The sequence below is a fragment of the Eumetopias jubatus genome, unplaced genomic scaffold, assembly GCF_037043125.1.
Source record: "Eumetopias jubatus isolate StellerSeaLion01/CBP00866 unplaced genomic scaffold, mEumJub1_p1.0 scaffold_5, whole genome shotgun sequence".
Classification (NCBI taxonomy): domain Eukaryota; kingdom Metazoa; phylum Chordata; class Mammalia; order Carnivora; family Otariidae; genus Eumetopias; species Eumetopias jubatus.
Genome location: NW_028274811.1, coordinates 114,345,213 through 114,366,355, shown reverse-complemented (window position 1 = coordinate 114,366,355; position 21,143 = coordinate 114,345,213). Strand labels below are relative to the sequence as shown.

Here is a 21,143-nt window from a genome sequence, read left to right as displayed (position 1 = left end):
CCATTATAGATCGGGCACTATTAAAGATGCTCGGGTTGCATCAGTGGTCAAAACAAAGATCACCGCCCTCGTGGAGCTTACATTCGAGCAGGGCGGAGACGCAAAGGAAAACACAATGAGTACATTATCATGTATGTGATAGGGGAAAACATAAATGTGGAGCAGGACAAGTGGGCATGGGGAGGCAGAATGAAGTATGAAAAGGGATGATCAACGTAGGTCTCGTGAAGAAGGTGAGATTTAAGTGGAAGCGTGGAGGAGGTGAGGGAGTTAGTCAAACCGATGTCTGCGGGGAGAGCCCGTCAGGCAGAGGAGAGAGCGAGAGCAGAGGTGCTACGGTGGGTGTGTGCTGCCAGGCAGTGGAAGGCCAGGTGATGGGAGCTAAGAGGATCTGGGTAGGAGATGAGGTCTTGAAAGGTCCAATTAGTAGGGCTTTGTAGGTCATTGTCAGGACCTAGAGTAAAAGTCCTAGTGAGATGGGAGCCGTGACAAGCTTTTGAGCCAAGGAATGACATCTTTCTGGACCTTTGAACAGACTTACTCCAGTTGCTCTGTTGACAATAGAATGGAGAGGAGGTAGGGTCCCAAAGGTAGGAGCAGAGAGCCAGTAGGAAACTACCCCAATAATCCAGGTGAGAGACCATGCACGTGTGGACTAGAGTGGGAACAATGGAGATGGCGAGGAGGGAATCCCAGTCTGGATATATTTTAAAGGTAGAATTGTCAGGTTTTCCGAGGCAATCAGATGGGGCACACGAGAGGAAGAGGAGTCATCAAGGGGAACTCTGCAGTTTTTGGCTTGACCAACAATACAAATGGAGTCTCCATCCACTGAAATGAGGAAGGCTGTGAGTGGAAGAGAGGTGGGAATGGGACTCAGGACTTGAGTTTCTTCCTTTTAGATTGATGGCCTCCTACATTCTGTTGACATCTCCCCACCCAACCCATACACAGACAGTCAAGCCTTAGATCTAGTTCCCTCCTCAGAGTTTTCTACTTGGAGCCCTGTCCTTTCCAAGTAGTCCTGGCTGGTAGAATGCTCACTGGTGTGCCAAACAGTATACATTGTTCGGTTGTGGGGGAGTGTGTGGGGGTCATGTTTTTATGTTCCTCTAATATGTAGCTCCACTATTTTGTATGTGCATAGTTAATGCTTAAGGAATGCTTGTTGAATGAGAAAAGTAGGCACTCAATGGAGTACTTCTTGATTTTGAAATAGATGTCTTCTATTGTAGAATGTGTTTTTCTATTCCTATGATGATGGATACCAGAGTTTATAAAAGAGTATAGGCAATAAGGATAGGATCTGGATATATTTTATAGGTGAAGTCATTAATTAATGTGAAAGTGATTTAAAAGTCTTAAACTTAACATATCTATGAAGTAACTTTACAAAACTTATTGGGGAGAAGGGAGGAAATTTAAAAGTGTTTTACTTTATGTGCCAGAAAAATTAATGTTACGTACCTCATGATTTCACTTTATATTGATTCTTGATGTTGAAACTTGCACATATACATACTTTTTTCCTCTTTGGTAAGCTTTCATGGTAATTTTTTATTGGAGTCCCTTTTGCTGAATTCCAAGCACAAGATCTAGAGAGAGTACATTTCACCTTCTTGAATGACTTGGATACACAAAGCACTGAGCTTAGGTGTTGAGCAGTAGGTGCCTGCCCTCATGGAAGATTTAGTTCTGTAACGGAAGTAGGATGTCTGTACAGAGAATTGGGAGATAGGAGGTCGATTTAACTTGGTGCCTCTGGTAAGAGTGTGTGGGAGTCCAGAGGATGGAGAGTCACTGTCAACTGTGTTAGGGGCTTGGGTGGGTAGCATTTGTTTTTTTGCCTCTGAAAGATGGTCGTATTTTGACTTTTCAGAGGAAAATAGAAAGTGCATTTTTTTTTAAAGATTTTATTTATTTGACAGAGAAAGAGACAGTGAGAGAGGGAACACAAGCAGGGGGAGTGGGAGTGGGAGAAGCAGGCCTCCCGCAGAGCAGGGAGCCCAATATGGGGCTTGATCCCAGGACCCTGGGATCATGACCCGAGCCGAAGACAGACGCCCAACAACTGAGCTACCCAGGCACCCCAGAAAGTGCGTTCTTGATCTTGGAAATGTTTTAGGATGAGCATATAATAGCTGATACACTGCATGCCCCGTGCTCAGGTCAGTGACACCGGCTGACAGGTGAGTAGCTGTCTCCATACAGTGTGGTACATGCAGTCATGGGCATGTGCCATGGTGTGAAATAGGCCAGAGTGGGGAGAGGAGAGAGTTCAGGGGTGGCTTCTCCCAGTCTTACTCTGAGAAGACTTTTGAAAAAAAATTGGAAGTTTGCCTAGCAGGCAGAATGGGGGAAAGCATTCTGGGCAGAGGGAATCAATCATGTATAAAAATCAGGGATTAAATTCTGGGTGCTTCTCTGATTCAGCTCTCAAGTGGTTACAGCTGTAAATTGGGCCACCCCCCTCTATCTAATCAGAATGTTAGAGACATGTGGCCTATACGTTGGTGTTCTTGAAAGAGCTGCTCACGGGATTTTGATGTGCCACTGGGTTTACAGCTGCTGCTGCAGGGGATGGAGGGCAGCATCATGGAAGATCAAACAGGGTATTGACATGCTCAGACCTGCACTTTAGATGGACAGGTCCTAGTGGCAGGTGTAAAGGGAGGCTCAGGGTGAGGTGAGATAGGAGGCTCTTGCAGTGATTCAGTCAAGACATGAAATCCTAAACAGGCGGTGTCTTTGGGGTTGGGGAGGAGGAAGACAGAAGGGGTATTTGCCTAGAGGAGTGAGGTAAGGGACAGGGAGGAGAATAAAATGACCAGCGAACTAGAGACTGGAGTTACCAACAGAGATACTGGGAGATAGAGCAGAGGTCTGCAGGCCAGACCCACCCACGTGCCTGTTTACAGCACTTGAGCTAAGAGTGGCTTTTACATTTCTGAATTATTACATTTTTCCTGGGTATAAAAGCCTCGGTTTTGCCTTGACATGCAAACTTCAAATATTTACTATCTGAGCCGTAAGGAAAATGTTTGTTCACCCTTGACTTTGAGGGCAGGCCGGTTTGGGAGCTGGAGTATGAGGAGTGATGGCCATTGCTCCGCTTGAGAGTCCTTACCGTGTGGCAGCTACATATACTGTGTCCGATTCCACTTAGGAGCGGGCATGAAGACGTGCCCTCTACGGCCAGGGGGCATGCAGTTCCCGCCAGCTTCACTGTGTAACCCGTTGCAGTTTCCTTGTTTATAACGTGGAGTCATCATTTTGCATGCCAGATACTTTGCAGCATTAAGTATTAGCTATTGTATTAGGTCCCTGGGGCTGCTGTAACAAATCACCACAAGCTGGGTGGCTTAAAAAACCAATTTATTCTCTTATTCTGGAGGCTAGAAGTTCAAAATGAAGGTGTTGGCACAGCCACACTCTGTATAAAGCGTCTAGGGGAGATCCTTCCATGCCTCTTCCAGCCTCTGGGGGTTGCTGGCCATCCTTGCTGTTCTTGGCCTGTGGACTTGCCACTCCAGTCTCTGCCTCCATCTTCACCTAATGTTCTCCCTGTGTGCCCGACTCTTGGTCTCCTCTTCTTTTAAGGACACTAGTCATTCTGGATTTAGGGCCTATCCTAATCCAGTATGACCTCACCTAAACCAGTTGTATGTGCAAAGACTATTTCCAACTAAGGTCACAGTCACAGGCTGTAGGTGGTTGTGACTTTTCGGGGGGATACTATTCAACCCAGTACAGCTATGAACTTCCCCAAAGGAGTATTATCCCCATGTGATAACCTTTGAAAACTGAGGCTCTGGGAAGTTAAGTGAATTTCAGGATTGCACAGCTAGTAAGAAGAGCCAGAATTTGAGTTCATTTTTTGCCTTAACTTAAAGCCAGTGTTCGTTATGCTGCAGTAAGTAGCATGCCTGCTAGAATTTTTTTTTGTTCTGTGGACAGTGACAGCTATTGAAGGTCTGAAACTGAAGAGTGACATCTGAATCATGATAAAAATAACATATTTTGAGGGCTTACCATGTGCCAGGCATGATGCCTATAAACATGAATGTTTATATTCATTATATTCATTTAAAGCTCATAGGAGATTTTGAGGTAAATACTCACATTATCCCCATTTTGCAGACAGGAGGTGAGCCACAGAATTTTAACTGCGAGCTCTTGGAAGTGTCCCTCCCTGATGTGCAGCCTGGCCCCCGGGGCCAGGGCTTCCGGAAGCTTCTTCCTGTTGGCTGAGTGCAGAGATGAGAGGGCTGCTGGAGTAGACCAGGTCCTCTAGGCATGAGGGTGGCTTTGGAAAGTAAGCAGGTGAACTTGAGATACCTGCCAAGTAGAGTGGCCAGACTTGATGAGGAGTGGCTCTCTTGAGGAGTCTAGAGTTACCTTCCAGGTTTTAAATTTGGTGACAGAAGGTAGTGATGCCAGGAAGAGAAATAGGGAGGTTAAGAGGAAGAGCAGGATTACAAGGAAAGATAAGGAACGGGGCTGAAGGGAGTCTTAGAAATCCTATTTTCTGGGCCTTTATTGTATTTAGTTATACTGACATTTTTGAAAATCACAAAAGCTACCTTTTGTCTTCAGCAAGACATCTTTAAATAAAAATGGATGTCAGCATGGGTCTTCTAAGTTTTTTTGTTTTATGACACACGTTTCAGGTCTTTTTAAAAATGACATATTTCTAAGTGCTTAGTTTTGTCTTTAGATGGTTATTTATGGTCTAGTTCAAGGAAGTCCAGATGCAGCCAGAGTAAAAACTCATCACCCCGGGAAACCTGGTCCCTGCCAGTATGAGGAAGCAGGAAAACCCCAGGGTCAGAGGTGTTCTTAAGTTTGAAACAGCTGATTTAGGAATTGTCCCCAGAGTTTAGTGCTCATAAAGTGCTGTGAAGTACTAGTTGTCAACCGAAGAAAGAGACCGAGCTGAAATAAAAACAAAAGCATTTATTTGGGGTCTCAGGATTACAATTCTATGAACACAGATTTGGGCAGCAGCCCAAATAGTGCCTCCCAGGGAACAAAATCCAGGGTTTTTAAATCAAAAGGGCATGGTTGTATATGTTGCATACAAAGAATTTGGTTGGGTTTTGATGGCAGAAAACCAAAGGCTGGGCTGAATATAATTGGTTCCTAAGACTGTCACCCAGCACAGTCTCACTGTGGCAAGCTGCAGGGGTTTGGGCTGAGTCCTTGGAACACTTGTCTCTTGGCCCAGTTCACAAGTTCTTGGCCTCACGCAGTGAGGACATGAGGACATACAGAAGGCCCATCTCCTTCATGGCCTCCCAACTGCACCTTTAAAACCCCTTGACATAAGTGACCCTCTTTCATTAACACAGTCATTGACATAAGTGACCCTATTTCATTAACACAGTCATAGTGGACACAATGGGTGGCAGCAAGGATGATGATAAATGCTGTGCTGCTCACCAGTTACTCCCCCTCCCCCCCATAGCTTATAACACCGGGGTTTACAATTATTCTAAAGTTAAAAACAAGACGTTGTTTGGGAAAAATACTTGAAAGCAAGAGATCCATTCTTTGAAAATACTCTTCTGAGTACAGTGTTACCTGAGGTGCTGTCAGAAGCGCTCATACAGTCCAGGACCTGGCTTCGGGTGGGTGGCTCACACCTCCCTAGTTTCTCTAAGAGCTGGTGCCACTTCCCTCTCCTTCTGCCCTGGATAGAGTGGCTTGGCTTGTCTGTTTAGCAGCTTCTGTTAGATGTTTTAGCACGGGTCTCCCTTTATCTTCCTAGGAAAAAAAAAAAAACTATTAAAGGCAGTTTCCAAAGTTCACTCTTCTCTTTGGTTCAGATAGGTGTTGTTGTACATCAGAGACCATCTGCACCCAAAGTGCTGGCAGCTCACCAGTATCCCTAATGCCGCTTGATTGGTACAGACCAATATCCATGTACATATGTCAGCCTACAAAAGAATTAAAAGAATTAGGAAATCAGGGATTGTGAGCTACAGACTGTAGGTTATCAAGTGTGTTCTCTGAATCTAAACCATTATGTGGACTTTATTCTACAAAATTCGTTGTTTTAAAAAGTTTTATTGTACGTGATCATCAAGGATGTCCTTTCTACCTCATTTTATTAGGATTCTCTAAGTATAAAATCTTTAAGAAACAATACATGCTTTTATATTTGCATGGCCATAGGCAAATAAACATTTTCACCATTGTAACCAGACTCTTCTGAAGTAAAAACATACTGTGTTTACAGAGTTCTTTTGACTCTATCACCCTATTAACTTTAATACATATTTAATATTCTGTGTAAGCCGAAACACAAGGAACTTTATGTAAAATTTCCTCGCAAAGAACAGCCTATTCTGCCAAATAAGCCACAAGGGATACAATCATACGGTTTCCCTCTTCATTTTTGGAACAAGGTGAGGTGTGGGAATGTATGTGCGTGGTGAATAATAGTAATCAAATTTTGTAAGATGTGATACACTCACGTGAGTGGCTTTCCTTTATACTGTCATTCTTGCCCTTACACATCTGGTGATTGCTGAATGGACGCTGAAAGGGTTGCTTCATTAGGATAGAATGAGACTACTACTTCCTCTATCTTCAGGACCCAGTCAGGCTTAGAGGGCTGAATTCTTTAAATGATTAATTTTTACATCATCAAGCAATCAATATTTTTTTCTTTTTGCAGTTTATTATCCTTGTATCTGACCCTCTTCCCTCCTTTTAAAAATTACTCAAAAGTTCTCTTTGCCATTTATTATATTTATGAATTGAAAGTAAATTTTACATTAATTTTACCTTTGAATTTTGATAGTTCTTGACTTTTGGGACCCATAGTCCCTTCAAAAAATTGCTTTCACTGACTTGAGTTCAGTATTCCTATGGGCACTCCCCAGAGTTTATTAATGTGGTCCAAACCGGAGCCCACGGGGTATGACTTAATGCAGGAACAGAGATTTGAGAGCCTGGATGGAGGTGGTTCTTGGGCTGCTCATCCCTGAGATGAGGCTTCCGAGGGGGCCTGTCGTTGTGCCGCCCTTGTGCCTTGCGTCGGGGCTCCTCTGAGGGGCTTGGACATGATGGGTGGGGCGGCCTCAGTTTGGCCAAGGACAAAGGGACTAACTACCTGAGTTGGGAAGCTGGGCAGACCCGTTTCCCGTGCAGCCGCACATCTTCAGTAAAGTGATTTACCGACCCTAAACTTCACTTTCTGCTCTGAAAATGGGAGTGGTGATTCCTTTCCTTTTGAGGTTAAAGAGGTCAAAGAGAAATGAGACAGGTAAAGTGCAGAGCACAGGCTTACACAGGTGTGATTCACGTATGACTCTTTCGCCTGGATGGACAGCCGTTCTGCCTCTCTCTGTGAAGTGGATGTTGGCCTTTGTTGAGATGTTTTATTCGAAAAATATAGAAAAGTAAATACTGGAGCAGAGACGGGAAAGAGTATAATCAACCAGTGGGTGGGTGGAGACCGAAAGGGAGGAAGGAAAGGGGTGGGGCAGAGGTTTAATGGGGAGTTAGCCAGGCCAGAGGGTGTGGGGACCAGTGATGAGAGGATAAGGGCAAATTGGTCACATTGACCAAATTAGCATTTTCTTTCAACGTTTTATGTGTAGGAGGGAATGAAGAAAAACAGGCCTCCTCCAGTCTTGGGCAACTTCTACTCAGCTCTGTTGCCCTTCTGCCCACCTCCTGTTCTGTCCCTCACACCAGGGCTTTGGGTTTTCTGGGACAAGGCCCTGGGAAGACAGAAATTCTAGTTAATGTTTTTGCCACATTCATGATTTCAAAATTAAATAAAGTGCTGGCTTTTTTTTTTTTTTTTTTTTAAAGAGAGAAAATGTAGCCTTTGGATCCCTGTTGCTTAGTGACTAGACCTTTTGTGTAATTGGTTTAGGAGGGACAGAACCTACTGAGCATAAGAGATTTGGTTGAGGGAAGGAAGGCAGAGTTCAGGTGCCGACACTGGCTCTGGCTGAAGGTGGGAGCCGATGGGGCAGCCAGCAAGCCCTGGGGGGGTGCCTGAGGAGGCAGAAGAGAGGCACACGAAGAGGGAAGCTGAAAGGCCACTGCAACTTCTTCAACTGAGTTGAAGCCTCTCCCTGGTTAAAATGCCTGAAGCAAATTACAGCATTTGAGAGGTTTTTTTCCCCTGTCCCGTTTTTTTGCTGGGTCAAAAGTGGCCAGGAAAGTCATTCTCTCTGTAAATCAGAAGGAACGGATAGAATTTAGTGTGACTGACTGCATTTGCCGGTGCACCTAGTTTAGCTGCCAGTGGGCTCTTGATAATGTGCTCATTGGCTACATGACACCAGACCTTTGCTCTCTCATTTTACAAAAACCAAAATGACACTGAAATGCTTCTTAAACAGTTTTTACTGATGGAAATAATTTAATGCTATGTAAACAATAGGATGCTTTTGAAAATGGTGCTGGCTTCCTGGATCATAATTAATCTATAAAATGAATTTGAGTCCTTTAAAGTTGTAATAGGAATGAACCCTGTCATGATTAAATTCCTTAGTTGTAATTATTTTGTATTCTTCGGAAACATGCATAATGTAAACCCTCGGAAATTGAGCACATATGGATTATGAACCAGGACGTAGTTATTTCGTGCTTGGCTGTTTGCAGCCTGAGCATGCTTTAAAACTGTGAGATGGCTCCCATTGGAAAGATCCAAAGACACTGGTAGAAGAGGGGTGGGATTGAATTTAGGACGTGAGTTCTGTGGAGCTTGGTGTCGTGATGAGGCAGGGGGCAGAGTGACTTTCTTTGAGCCTGGGCAATTGCAGCAAGTATAAAAATGAACCTGTTAGGAAGGAATTTTGCATGTGCAGAGTCAACTAACAATGCCAGAGAAGTGCAGGAGATTGGTTGATAACAGGTCCTGAGACCAGGTGAAAATGCTGGTTTAATTTTCGTGTTACTGCTCCCACTGTGGATAGGGAGGGACCCTCTTCAGCAAGAATGGGGCAGAGGCCCTGCAGGGAGTGTTAAATAGAAAGTAGTGGGACTGGCTGGCAGGTAGGGATGGGGGCTCTTTGTCACGAAGCAGCTGTGGTACTTTGAAAGGCAGGCATGCTCACCACCGTAACGCTGCACTGTGGCACTTTGGACGAGGCACTTAGCCTCTTGTAAGATTTCGAGAATTGTACCAGAAACTCTTTCTTCTGAGGCCCTTTCAGCTCTTAAGAAAACAACAGCAGCACACACGCAAACTCTGGGAACCAGCTCTACTCTTGTCATCTCAGAATCAGCCCTCAGGGTTCCTTCTTCTCCTTTTGGAACAAAGTCTTAGGGTTATTAGTTCCTCAGTGAACTCTGTTTTGGGGAGAGATTCTAATAATTCGCCCAGCTAATTTAGTAAATTGAGTGGCCAACCGAAAGTTCATTCTTAATCTGTAAGCCTTTTTGGGAGGTGATCTCTCTGGTCCTTTCTGCCTCCTTCCACAGATCCCTGAGGCAGAGAAGCAACTGAAATGTGCTGGACTCAGCCTGGGGTCCTGGGGTGCAGCTGGGTTACTCTTGCCTGTTTGGGAACGGTCACGGGGAATGGTTGAAATAATGTTGCCTCACTTTCAATCATACTTTTTCCTGTACTTCAAGTAGAAGAATGTATTTTCTTGCATAACTTGGGGAAGCTGCACTGTTTCATGTGTTACCTTCTTAAAGGTTTCTCTTCCTCTAAACCAGAAATGTTACCCTTCTCTTGGCTGTTTATTTTATGAAAAAGAGTGCACTCACGCTGCTCTGTTGTCAGTCCCCTCCTATTTAATCTCAGTTAAATACTTGCCAACGTTTTCTTTTCTTTTTTTTTTTAAGATTTTAATTTATTTGAGAGAGAGAATGAGAGATAGCACGAGAGGGAAGAGGGTCAGAGGGAGAAGCAGACTCCCTGCTGAGCAGGAAGCCCTATGTGGGGGGACTCGATCCCGGGACTCCAGGATCATGACCTGAGCTGAAGGCAGTCGCTTAACCCCCAACTGAGCCACCCAGGCGCCCCTACCAACGTTTTCTTTTCATAATAAAATCTTAGTCAGCTCATATATTATTCCAGATGCAACTACCTAATGTCGGCCCATTAGCACAATAAACAGTTTCATAGTTGTGTACTTATATTCCCATTCTAAAATGCTTTTCCTTCTCATCACACCTATTTTAAATTTTCTTTGGTTTTAAAACCATTGCCCTACCCATGAGTATTGTGGGGGCTCTTGTTTAATCCAGCAGTGACCACTTTGGACCTTCAACTTTCGGGTATGATTTCTCTGCTGTGTTCTTTGATTTCCTTTTTCTGTTTGGAAGGCAGTGTGGCGGGATGATGTTTATGAGGGGAGGGGGCTGGCAAGAGGCAGATTCCTCCTAAATTAGCCACTTAAAAAGTAGAGATTTTGAAAACCTTTGCCTGTTTTTGTATTTATTCCATGATAAAAATGTGTGTTGCCTTTGTTCTTTAGATTCTGGGCAACGTTTTTGACTTTTATTTACACTCCTCTTGGGTTTGGTAAGAAACAGTGCAGCTGAGAGAATGTTTAAATGATGCTGTCATGCCTTGTTACAGCTCTGCAGCTGGTTACAGGGAACCTCTGCTCTTGCTTCTTAGGCAGCTACAAATTAATTTTTAAAGCCGTCCTAAAAGTAGCAAGTGTGTAGTGTTGTAACTCTGTCCCAATATTTTTTTTTCTCCAGGCTCTCACTCCTTAGAGGCTAAACTAGGGATTGAAAATTTGGCTATTTCCACCTTCCTTGTGATATTTAAAATTTTTAAATATGAAAATGTGTGACATGTGAAAACATGTACAGATAATTCCCAGTTTGAGAATTGTCAAATCAACTCTGGGAACACAGCTGCTTATGACAAAACCCCAATTCTAGTTCTAATGATAACTATTTCATTTACATCCAACCAGTATTTGTAGTACCATTTCTATTGGAGAACTCTCTTCCCATGTTCATCTTGACAGGGTGCAGGGTTTAGAAGCACAGTGGATGGAGAGAGGGTAGAGGGAAGCTTTTGGGGTAGTTGTTTGTCACACCCCAAGAGTTGAAACACCCTTGCGGTTTGTTCAGATGGACAGCTCGAGCTGTTCAAAAGATGTCACTTTTTTTCCGTTTACTCCTAGGCAGTAAACTGGTCAATTAACTTCTATAACTAGCTTACTGAATAATTCGACTTTATCTGTCTCACAAAGAAGAAATCGTGCTAAACCCTTCCTATGTGTTAAAATGTATTTGGAAAAGCTAGCTGGAGGGTTGTGAGATGAATATTTAAAACCAAAATGGTTGGGGCACCTGGGTGGCTCAGTCGTTAAGTGTCTGCCTTTGGCTCAGGTCATGATCCCAGGGTCCTGGGATTGAGCCCTGCATCAGGCTCCCTGCTCTGTGGGAAGCCTGCTTTCTCCCTCTCCCACTCCCCCTGTTTGTGTTCCCTCTCTCGCTGTCTCTCTCTCAGTCAAATAAATAAAATCTTTAAAACAAAACAAAATACCAAAATGGCTTTCTTCTTAAAGGAAATATTAAAAAAAAGCTTTGTAAAATATTTTACAAAAGATAACATATATTTTTTAATTGGCTTAGGATGTTGTTGTCATCTTGAGCTTTAACAACCAGCTCATAGAGGGAACTGTCACTTCAACTCAGGTTATTTTCAGGAACTCTTAATGATTTTTTAAAAAGTATACTGCTGTCAATTTGTTTTGTTGTTAATCATCTTTCTTCTGAAGGCAGATCTGGAGTAAATCAGTTTATCTACATTTCAGTTAAAAAGGAGGTTGTTTTAAAAATTGCTCTTAATTCATGGTACAGTCTCACAACTCCTTATACATGGCACTCACTATTCTACTAGAGTTTGTACATTTAAAGTGTGCTGTTCAATACCTTCATACCCTGTTTTGTATAGGTCCTTAACTGTTTCAGGCATGTAAGTCACCTTAAAAAATAATTTGAGCCCCCAAAACAGGAACTATGTCTCTTAAAAAAAAATCTCTTATATCTCCTATCACCCTGATATTGTCATCGTGATACATTATGCTAATGGATTTGAATTGCATTAAGTGGGTTAAACCAAAATTCCAAGTGGAATTGGCCTTTGGGCGCTTACTGTCCTTAATGGTTTGTTCTGTCCTTCCTAGTTTGCAAATAAAGTAATTTTTTTTTTGGCCAGGATGTCCAACTATATCAGAGCAAACAGAGGCCAAGCCTGTGTATCTCTAAAGGGATTGTGTGTTACTATTTTTGGTTGTAGTTCTTAATTTATATAATCTTTCAATAGGATCTAAACAGAGTGAGAACAAGGGAGAGAAAGACACCTCCTTCCCTCCCATGTACTTTTGGGCTTAGATTTTTCAAAGTCATGAAGTATGTGCTGCTTCTCCAATGTTTTGTTTTGTGGCACCTAAGTGTTGTTACAAAGACAAGAAAATCAGACATCTTATAAGTATTAATTTGCTTTACAGGCACAGTTACTGAATTCAGTGAGGTTAATAAGATTCCAGAGGGAAATTTTCAAAACCTATGTAGTTTTTTTATATGCTTACAAGGCCTTCTGAATTCCATATCAAAATAGAAGCCAAGGACTTCATAAGGGTGGTACAGGGGCTTCAGCCACAGGTACAGGGCATGTGGGGAGGCCTGTGGCCAAAACGAGGACAAATAGCTGATTTTCAGCTGCCCAGCTTTTATCCCCCAGCACCCTGCTAACCTAGGACCACCTGGCTGCCATTTTGCCCATTCAGTCTTCAATTTCTTTTCTAAATATTTCTAAATAGTGTTTGCTTTGAAGTCAATCATGCATTCACATTCCATCTCTGCATCTTACCTGGTTACCTGGCCAATTTGACACCCAAAGAGGTTGAGTAGCTTCCCCAGTTTTCTTTTCTTTTTTTTTTTTTTTAAGATTTTATTTATTTATTCATGAAAGAGAGAGAGAGAGAGGCAGAGGGAGAAGCAGCCTCCCGCAGAGCAGGGAGCCCGATGCGGGACTCGATCCCAGGACCCTGGGATCATGACCTGAGCCTAAGGCAGACGCTTAACTGACTGAGCCACCCAGGCGCCCAGCTTCCCCAGTTTTTTTAGAAAAGAAAGAATTTTCTGCAAAAATTGCAATAGGGTTAGTGATAGTGATAGTATATGAAAAGTGCCTAAAAATATATATATGTGTGTGTAGGTATACACACACACACACATATATTTTATACAAGTGTACTTAACAGAGTGTTACGTTAGTGTCAGGTGTACAGTATGCTGATTCAGCGATTCCGTACAGTGCTCATCAAGATAAGTGCACTCTTAATCCCCTTTATCTGGTTCACCCGTACCCCATCCACCTCCCCTCTGGCAGCCACCAGTTCGTTCTCTGTATTCAAGAGTCTGTTTTGTTTGTCTCTTTTTTCACTTTGTTTTGTTTCTTAAATTCCACATGTGAGTGAGAGCATATGGTATTTGTGTCTCTCTGACTTATTTCACTTAGCATTATACATCTTGCTCCATCAATGTTGTTGGAAATGGCAAGATTTCATTAATTTTTATGGCTGAGTAATATTCCAGTCTGTGTGTGTGTGTGTGTGTGTGTGTGTGTCACACATCTTTTTAATCCATTCTGTCAAGGACTTTTCAGGTTGCTTCCATATCTTAGCCATTGTAAGTAATGCTGCAATAAACATAGGGGGGTATACATATCTTTTCAAATTAATGTTTTCATTTTCTTTGGGCAGATACCCAATAGTGGAATTACTGGATCATGTAGTAATTCCGTTTTTAATTTTTTGAGGAACTGTACTGTTTTCCACAGTGGCTGCCAATTTGCATTCCTATAAACAGTGTATGGGGGTTCCCTTTTCTCCACGTCCCCACCAATACTTATTATTTCTGTGTTCTTTATTTTAGTCATTGTGACAGGTATAAAAAGTGATAATTCATTGTGGTTTTAATTTGCATTTCCCCTGATGATGTGTGATGTTGAGCATCTTTTCATGTATCTGTTGGCCATCTGTATGTCTTTGGGAAAATGTCTGTCCAGGTCCTCTGCCCATTTTTTAATTGGATTATTTGGTTTTTTGGTGTTGAGTTGTAGAAATCCTTTATGTATTTTAGATATTAACCCCTTATCAGAAATATCATTTGCTGGAGTATTATGGAGCCATCAAAAAACCCCCGAAATCTTGCCATTTGCAACGACATGGATGGAACTAGAGGGTATTATGCTAAGCAAAATAAGTCAATCAGAGAAAGACAAATATCATATGATCTCACTGATATGAGGAATTCTTAATCTCAGGAAACAAACTGAGGGTTGCTGGAGTGGTGGGGGGTGGGAGGGATGGGGTGGCTGGGTGATAGACATTGGGGAGGGTATGTGCTATGGTGAGCGCTGTGAATTGTGTAACACTGATGAATCACAGACCTGTACCTCTGAAACAAATAATACATTATATATTAAAAAAAAAACAACAACAAAAAACAGAAGATAGTAGGAAGGGAAAAATGAAGGGGGCGGAATCAGAGGGGGAGAACCATGAGATACTATGGACTCTGAGAAACAAACTGAGGGTTCTAGAGGGGAGGGGTTGGGGGGATGGGTTAGCCTGGTGATGGGTATTAAAGAGGGCACGTTCTGCATGGAGCACTGGGTGTTATATGCAAACAATGAATCATGGAACACTGCATCAAAAACTAATGATGTAATGTGTGGTGACTAACATAACATAATAAAATAAAATAAAATAAAAAAGAAATACCATTTGCAAATATCTGATTCAGTAGGTGGGATTTTTGTTGATGGTTTCCTTTGCTGTGCAAAGACTTTTTATTTTGGTGTAGTCCCAGTAGTTTAATTTTGCTTTTGTTTCGCTTGTCAGAGAAGACATATCTAGAAAAAGTATCTACCACTGATGTCAAAGAAATTACTGCCTATGTTCTCTTCTAGGAATTTTATGGTTTCAGGTCTCACATTTAGGTCTTTAATCCATTTTGAGTTTATTTTTGTTCATGGTATAAGAAAGTGGTCCAATTTCATTGTTTTGCATACAGCTGTCCAGTTTTCCCAGCACTGTTGTCTTCTTCCCATTGTAAAGTCTTGCCTCCTTTGTAGTAATTGACCATAAAAATGTGAGTTTATTTCTGGACTCTATTCTGTTCCATTGATCTATGTGTCTGTTTTTGTGCCAGTACCATACTGTCTTGATTATTACAGCTTTGTAGTAGTATATCCTGAGATCTGGAATTGTGATACTTCTAGCTTTGTTCTTCTTTTTCAAGATGGCTTTGGCTATTCAGGGTCTTTTGTGGTTCCATACACATTTTAGGATAGTGTCTAGCATATAGTATTACTGTTTTGGGAAACTACCATTTACTTATTTATATATGCCTGTTCCCTGCTCACTTCCCACCTCCAACCTTGTCCTTAGCACAGTGCCTGGCATGTAGTAGGTCTTCTGAGCATTTTCCCTGGTGATACAATTTCACATATTATCCTGAAGAAAGACATGTTTAACTCCCATGCAGAATTATGTACTTCGTGGCTCTGTTTCACATCGTGTCCTGATTGTGTGCCTGTCCTCCCCCTGTGCTTTGCCAAGTGGCTTCCTCAAGACAGAAGCAGGGGTGGAGTCTTGAATGCTGAAATATGTGAAATCTTGCTGTAGCAGTATGCTCTATACACACCAGGTCTTCCATAAACGTTTGTTGAACGAATTAAAACCCTTGCCCCAGCCAAACCTTTTGTGGACTTTGAAGGTGGCAACATTTGTGTTATTTACTAAATTCATACTTGGGAGAAAAATGAGTCTTAAATTCCTGTTGACTCCTTTGGGATGTACACTTAAAAAACTTAAATGACAAAGGTCCTTAGGCCTCAGAGAGATTTAATACTTGCTGTTGTGTCCAAGAGTTTTGAAAATGTATGCCTGTGTGGTAAATTGCAAGAACTTGAGACTTGTTCACTTTTAAGTTGGTTTTTAGAGAGGCACATCTGTAATTCTGTATACTAGAGGGTCATTTCTAAGAATATGGTGATCTCATTTAGAGTTGGATGAGCTGCAGCTTAGTTGACGTTCACCCAGCGCCAGGCCAGCCTTCAGAAGCCCTGTCTGCGGGTCTCTATTCTCCAGGCTCTAGTAACTGGAACGAGTAATACTTGCAGCATGCTGCAGAGATGCATCACGGATGCTCAGGGTAGGACGCCGCATGTTCTCACTGTTTGCCCAGTGCGCTTGGGCACCTGGGAGTGGAATCATGATAAAATAGTCAAGTCACCTGAGCCTTTTCTCTTAACTTCTCGTTTCCTCTTTTATCTCTCTCTTTGCCATTTTAAACATGTATTTCATAATTGCATGTTCTCAGTCATCTTTTTGAAAACTTTTTCCTTTATTTCTGTCTCATATGCTTTCCTGGTCTTTTTGACTTTAATTTTTGTATTTAAATTGCGAGACTGGTACAAATATACGAAAGATAAATTCGCTATAAAAATTTCTTTCTCTTTTTGGGGGGAGGGTTCTTTCTCTTTAGTGTAAATGACAAGCAGGTAGATTTTATGGCTTCACTAGTCCTGCCGGCAATGGCAGACGGGTGACAAGTGCCCACTTTCAGAGGGATGGCTTCCTAGTGGGATTGGTCAGGGTTCTTCTTGAAACCATGTTAATGCAAATTATTGCTCTCTACGGAGGAGACCCCGCATGTCTGCTGTGGGGTCAAGTGGAAGTTTCTGCTGCTTCTCACTTAAAGACCCTATTTAGAATAAAGAAATGAAAATGTACATACATAATCACTAAATGTATATATAACACTTTTAATTTCTCAGGTCTTTGAGCTATGCCAAAAAACGCCCCCCCCCCAAAAAAGCATGCTGTTTACCCCCTAAGGGTTTTATGCAATGCTAGGTTTAACTCTGTATTATTTAGGAGATTTGAAGAAATTTAGAAATAGGGCTTTCCCCTTGTATATTTCACCATTAGCTAAAACTGAAAATTTCTGAACCAGAATGCCTCAGCTTTCCCACCTCCTCCTAAACAGGTTCCCTTCTTTTGTCCCCCTTAGTATCACCATGTTGAAGACTGTTGGAATCATGGAACCAGAGCCAAGTGTCCTGGACATTTCTCTCTCACCTTTTGTCTTGGGTTAGTAGAGTAAGTGCTAGATGGAGTCAGGAAATCTGAATTCTTGAGCTGGCCATGTTTAAGTGATTTGAGCTTTTATCATCATTCATTCCCAAGAACCCATGAAGATCCTTTGTTTCCTACCCCTAACCATCCTTAGCTCTCTGTCTTCATGTGATGATGCTTTTGGGGGAAGGTCTGCCCTCATGTGGCACCTGCCAGAGTGACCATCCCTTTCCTTCCCCCTTGCACACACCCTGTGGTGACATTTCTTGACAAGAGGCTATGGGCCCTCTGGCTTCATTCTCAGGTCATCACTAGAGCAGACTCAAAACTCCTTGATCCTTACAGCCCCTCAAGAAATTCTTACTTCACAGGGCCTCAGTGCTCCAGGTGTGAGTCTCCTAGTGGCACATGGAATCACCCCTTCTTCATTGGCCAACCCCCCATTGAGGGTGGCCTTCCATTGTAGACTGCCATCATTTCCAAGGCCCCTCCATGACATGGCATGATTTCTAAAACACAAAGTTGGCACTAACATGTTTCAGGATCTAGTTCTAGAATCTTCAACAAGAATTCTTCGGGGAGACTTTCTGTGGAAGTAGATATATACCTTCTTTGGGGTAATGTGTTTATAGATAACTTTCTTATTATAGGCATGTGTCATGGTGTCATATGCTTTCTCTTAAGTTAAAATCGCAGTTTCTTGGTTTGTGTTTTTAGAGACAGCTCCTTGCAGTTTATGATCTATTCCATATAGTCTCTCTACTTGGAGGAGATGACACATACTGTAGATACTTGGTCACTTGGCAAGTGCTGGTTTTGAGAAGTGAAGTCGCAGCAGTGGAGGGGTTTTCAGAAACCCTATCAGATTCCTTTGTTTTCTAATAACAGTCATTTAAGTTCCCTTTAAGTTCCAAAGGGCTTTAAATAGCTTAGGCAAGTATTTATAATGCTCAAGAGTCTGTTTACTATGTAGCTTTGCCATTGGGATACATGTGTATATGTATTTAATTAATTTTTTTTTTAACTACAGGAGCTCTTACCAAAGTAAAGGAGAGTAGGCGACACGTGGAAGAAGGGAAGATGGAGCTGCAAAAGGCTGATGGCATTCAAGATCGCTGTAACACTATTTCTTTTGCCACTTTGGCTGAAATTCACCACTTCCATCAAATTCGAGTAAGAGACTTTAAATCACAGATGCAGCATTTCTTACAACAGCAAATAATATTTTTCCAAAAAGTGACACAGAAGTTGGAAGAAGCTCTTCACAAATATGATAGTGTTTAATGACTGGTCATTGGGTTGTGGACTTTTTTCAGTTCAAGGATATTTCTACAGCAGAATAAAAACTGCTATCAAAGAGCTATTGCCAACTATCAGTGGTGGTACAAGGATGGTTTTGTGTTCAACTGAAGCTTGGCTGAATATATAATTATGTAGGAAAGAAACAGTTAATATGGTTACATAATAGAAACAGTACCACACATTGTAACTAAATTATACTATGTATGCCTACACTACCATTGTAACTTTTGGAATAATGATTATACTATTTGCCTTATTGCTTTTTGAAGTATGGGTATTTTAGTGCATACTTTGTAGACCTCACAACCCATGAAGGGTCTCAAAGAAGCTGGCTGGATAAAAGCCTGCTGTGGATGCCTTTTTACTCTCATAGATTGGGATTACCTAAATTCAACCTATTCTCTGTTTACAAACTCCAACTAGAGCAGCTATGCGACTTTGTGCCTTTAAACTCTTGGTTTTTCATTTCTCCACCCCCTCCCTTTTTTTTAAGTAACCACAACTTTTCTGATCTAAAGAGTGAAAGGCTAGTGCATATAATGACAAACCTGTTGGTAACCTCATATTGGCGCTGGGGGCGGGCTGGGCGGATCAGCTGTCATCGATTTGCACAGCAAGTTTTGTCTCCTGATACACGCTGGTGAGTGCAGCGGAGGGAGGCCTGATGCTCATCTTTGAACATGAAGTCTGTTAGGGAAGAAAATGGTGCCACTCTATACCCTTAGATGCTGTAGTAGCATAGCCTCTTCACTCAAGTGTCCTGGAAACTTGGCGTGGAGATTGAAACGAACATGTCTTATAACACAGAGAGGGAGGAGTCTAATCAGTTGAGGACACAAGCACAGAATCAGTGATGACACACACTTGGTTTTAAATCTTAGGAGGGCTTTCTTTCTTTTTTTTTTTTTTAGCTTGAAGATTTTAATATTCAGTTTTTTCTTTTTTAATGGATCTACACTGTTAACTGATTGAGACTCCACTGTGATTCACTCGTTTACTTAAAAACTTTTCAGGGATGTCTGTAAAATTCAGTGTTATACGTGATTGAAAGTAGTGTTGGTTGATCTAAAGAGGGACCAGAAATAATTTCTACTATTCCAAATGCTGAAGGAAAAAAAAATTTGTTTTTTTTTAAATATTGATAAGCCCCCAGGACATTTAACCTTAAAAATTATTTTAAATATATCCTTTTATTATTATAAGGGAAATATGAATGGCTGATAAACACCAAAAAGATTCAAAAGCAGCTTAATTTAAAAAGCACAAAGAGATTCTGGCTTCAGATGCCAGAATCTCAATGTTTTTATAGTTGCTGAGCTATAAATAATGTGATTCTTGAGTTTACAGATTTAAAAATTGTCACTGAAAGGTTAAAGTATCTACTGTTTTTATGAAGTCAGACTTACGCTGCCTCAGAAGTCCCTGGATATTGAAATGGTAACACGGAAGTAAAGAGGTCAATTTGAAATATTGGTGAGTCACATTGATTAAAAAGAAAGGGTCAATTTGCAGATAGTCAAAAAAGAAAACGGTTGTTGAAATAATTACTCAATAGCACATTTACTCTAAAAAATCATCTCATATGGGTTGAACTTTTTTCAGACTATCATAATTTTGATCAAAATTTTATACCTTAGGTAACCTAGAGCCAGATTTAACATCATGTGGCTTTGTCTCTACTCCAGATACATGGGATTGTAACCAAATATATTGTTCTCTCAAAAGTAACTTCCTCTTGTTGATTGCAAAGTACAGTTCTATAAACAAAACCCATATATATATGTGTTAACTTTATTGCAGAAGTTTGGAGATTATAATTATAGCATTTAATTTAAGTTTGAGTCTGTATCGGACAGATAAGCACTATGCTTTTCAAATGATTTGAAAATCATTCTTATTTGCCTCTTTATTTTGATGGTGGTTTGATTTTTTTTTTTTTCTTAAGTAAAATCACTAAAGTTGTGCAGTGGTAGCATGGAAATTATCTGAGGTGTCTTTATGATTGTGCTTTAGCCAGGGTGGACATAGCTTAAATTATAAAAACTAAAGATTAAAGTACAAGGAGGTATAAGTTCATGCTGCCTACTTAGAAGAGAACTTTTGTTCTTCATAACTACATAACATTATAATGCCACTGATTCATAAGGGGTTTAAATGAATTCTGTGGGGGTAGGACACCAGAATTACTAGTGTTCATTTTCATCTAAGATCTTTATTTCTCTAACGTTCTTGGTCCTATTAAAACATTTCAGTATACAAGTATACTGCAATGTTAATACCCAAGAGAAAAGCCATCATAATGTGTATGCTGGTCATTATGATCAGTGTGGTACAGTTTTTTAAAATAAACTATCATGCCCTTCATGCCATTATTTGTCTTTATTTCTGTAATTTGTAATTTTGATATGTGATGTATTTATAACATGAGGGCGTCCACTTGAGCCTGGTTTTGCTATTTTCATTACAAACGGACTTGATGTGCTGTAATAATTGTCATGCAGTGAGCCTGGGTCTGCAGCCATGCATTACAACCCCATGACGTTCAGCCTGTTGTATCTATAGGTACAGTTTAAACCCAGAACAAGGGAACACATTTGAAAGTGCAGCAGAGTCCGTGCACATTGGCTTCCATAGAGTAGTAATTGGGAATAGAGTAGTTTCCTGGGCTTCACTGATATAGTTGTCCTACATGTATTCGTAACAACACAGCAGAGTCCTAAATGCCAGGTTTTAATTGTCTCTTACGTC

At 41.3% G+C, this 21,143-nt stretch overlaps 1 protein-coding gene across 1 annotated transcript in view; it reads left to right on the top strand.

Moving 5' to 3' along the window:
- The window catches only part of SNX18 (sorting nexin 18), a 29,518-nt gene extending 8,756 nt beyond the window's left edge, over positions 1 to 20,762 (top strand). Inside the window, exon 2 of the mRNA XM_028106589.2 lies at positions 18,124 to 20,762. Coding sequence (XP_027962390.1) covers positions 18,124 to 18,377 — 254 coding nt within the window. The 3' untranslated portion in view covers positions 18,378 to 20,762. The remainder of the gene's footprint in view (positions 1 to 18,123) is intronic.
- The last annotated feature ends 381 nt before the right edge of the window (positions 20,763 to 21,143 follow it).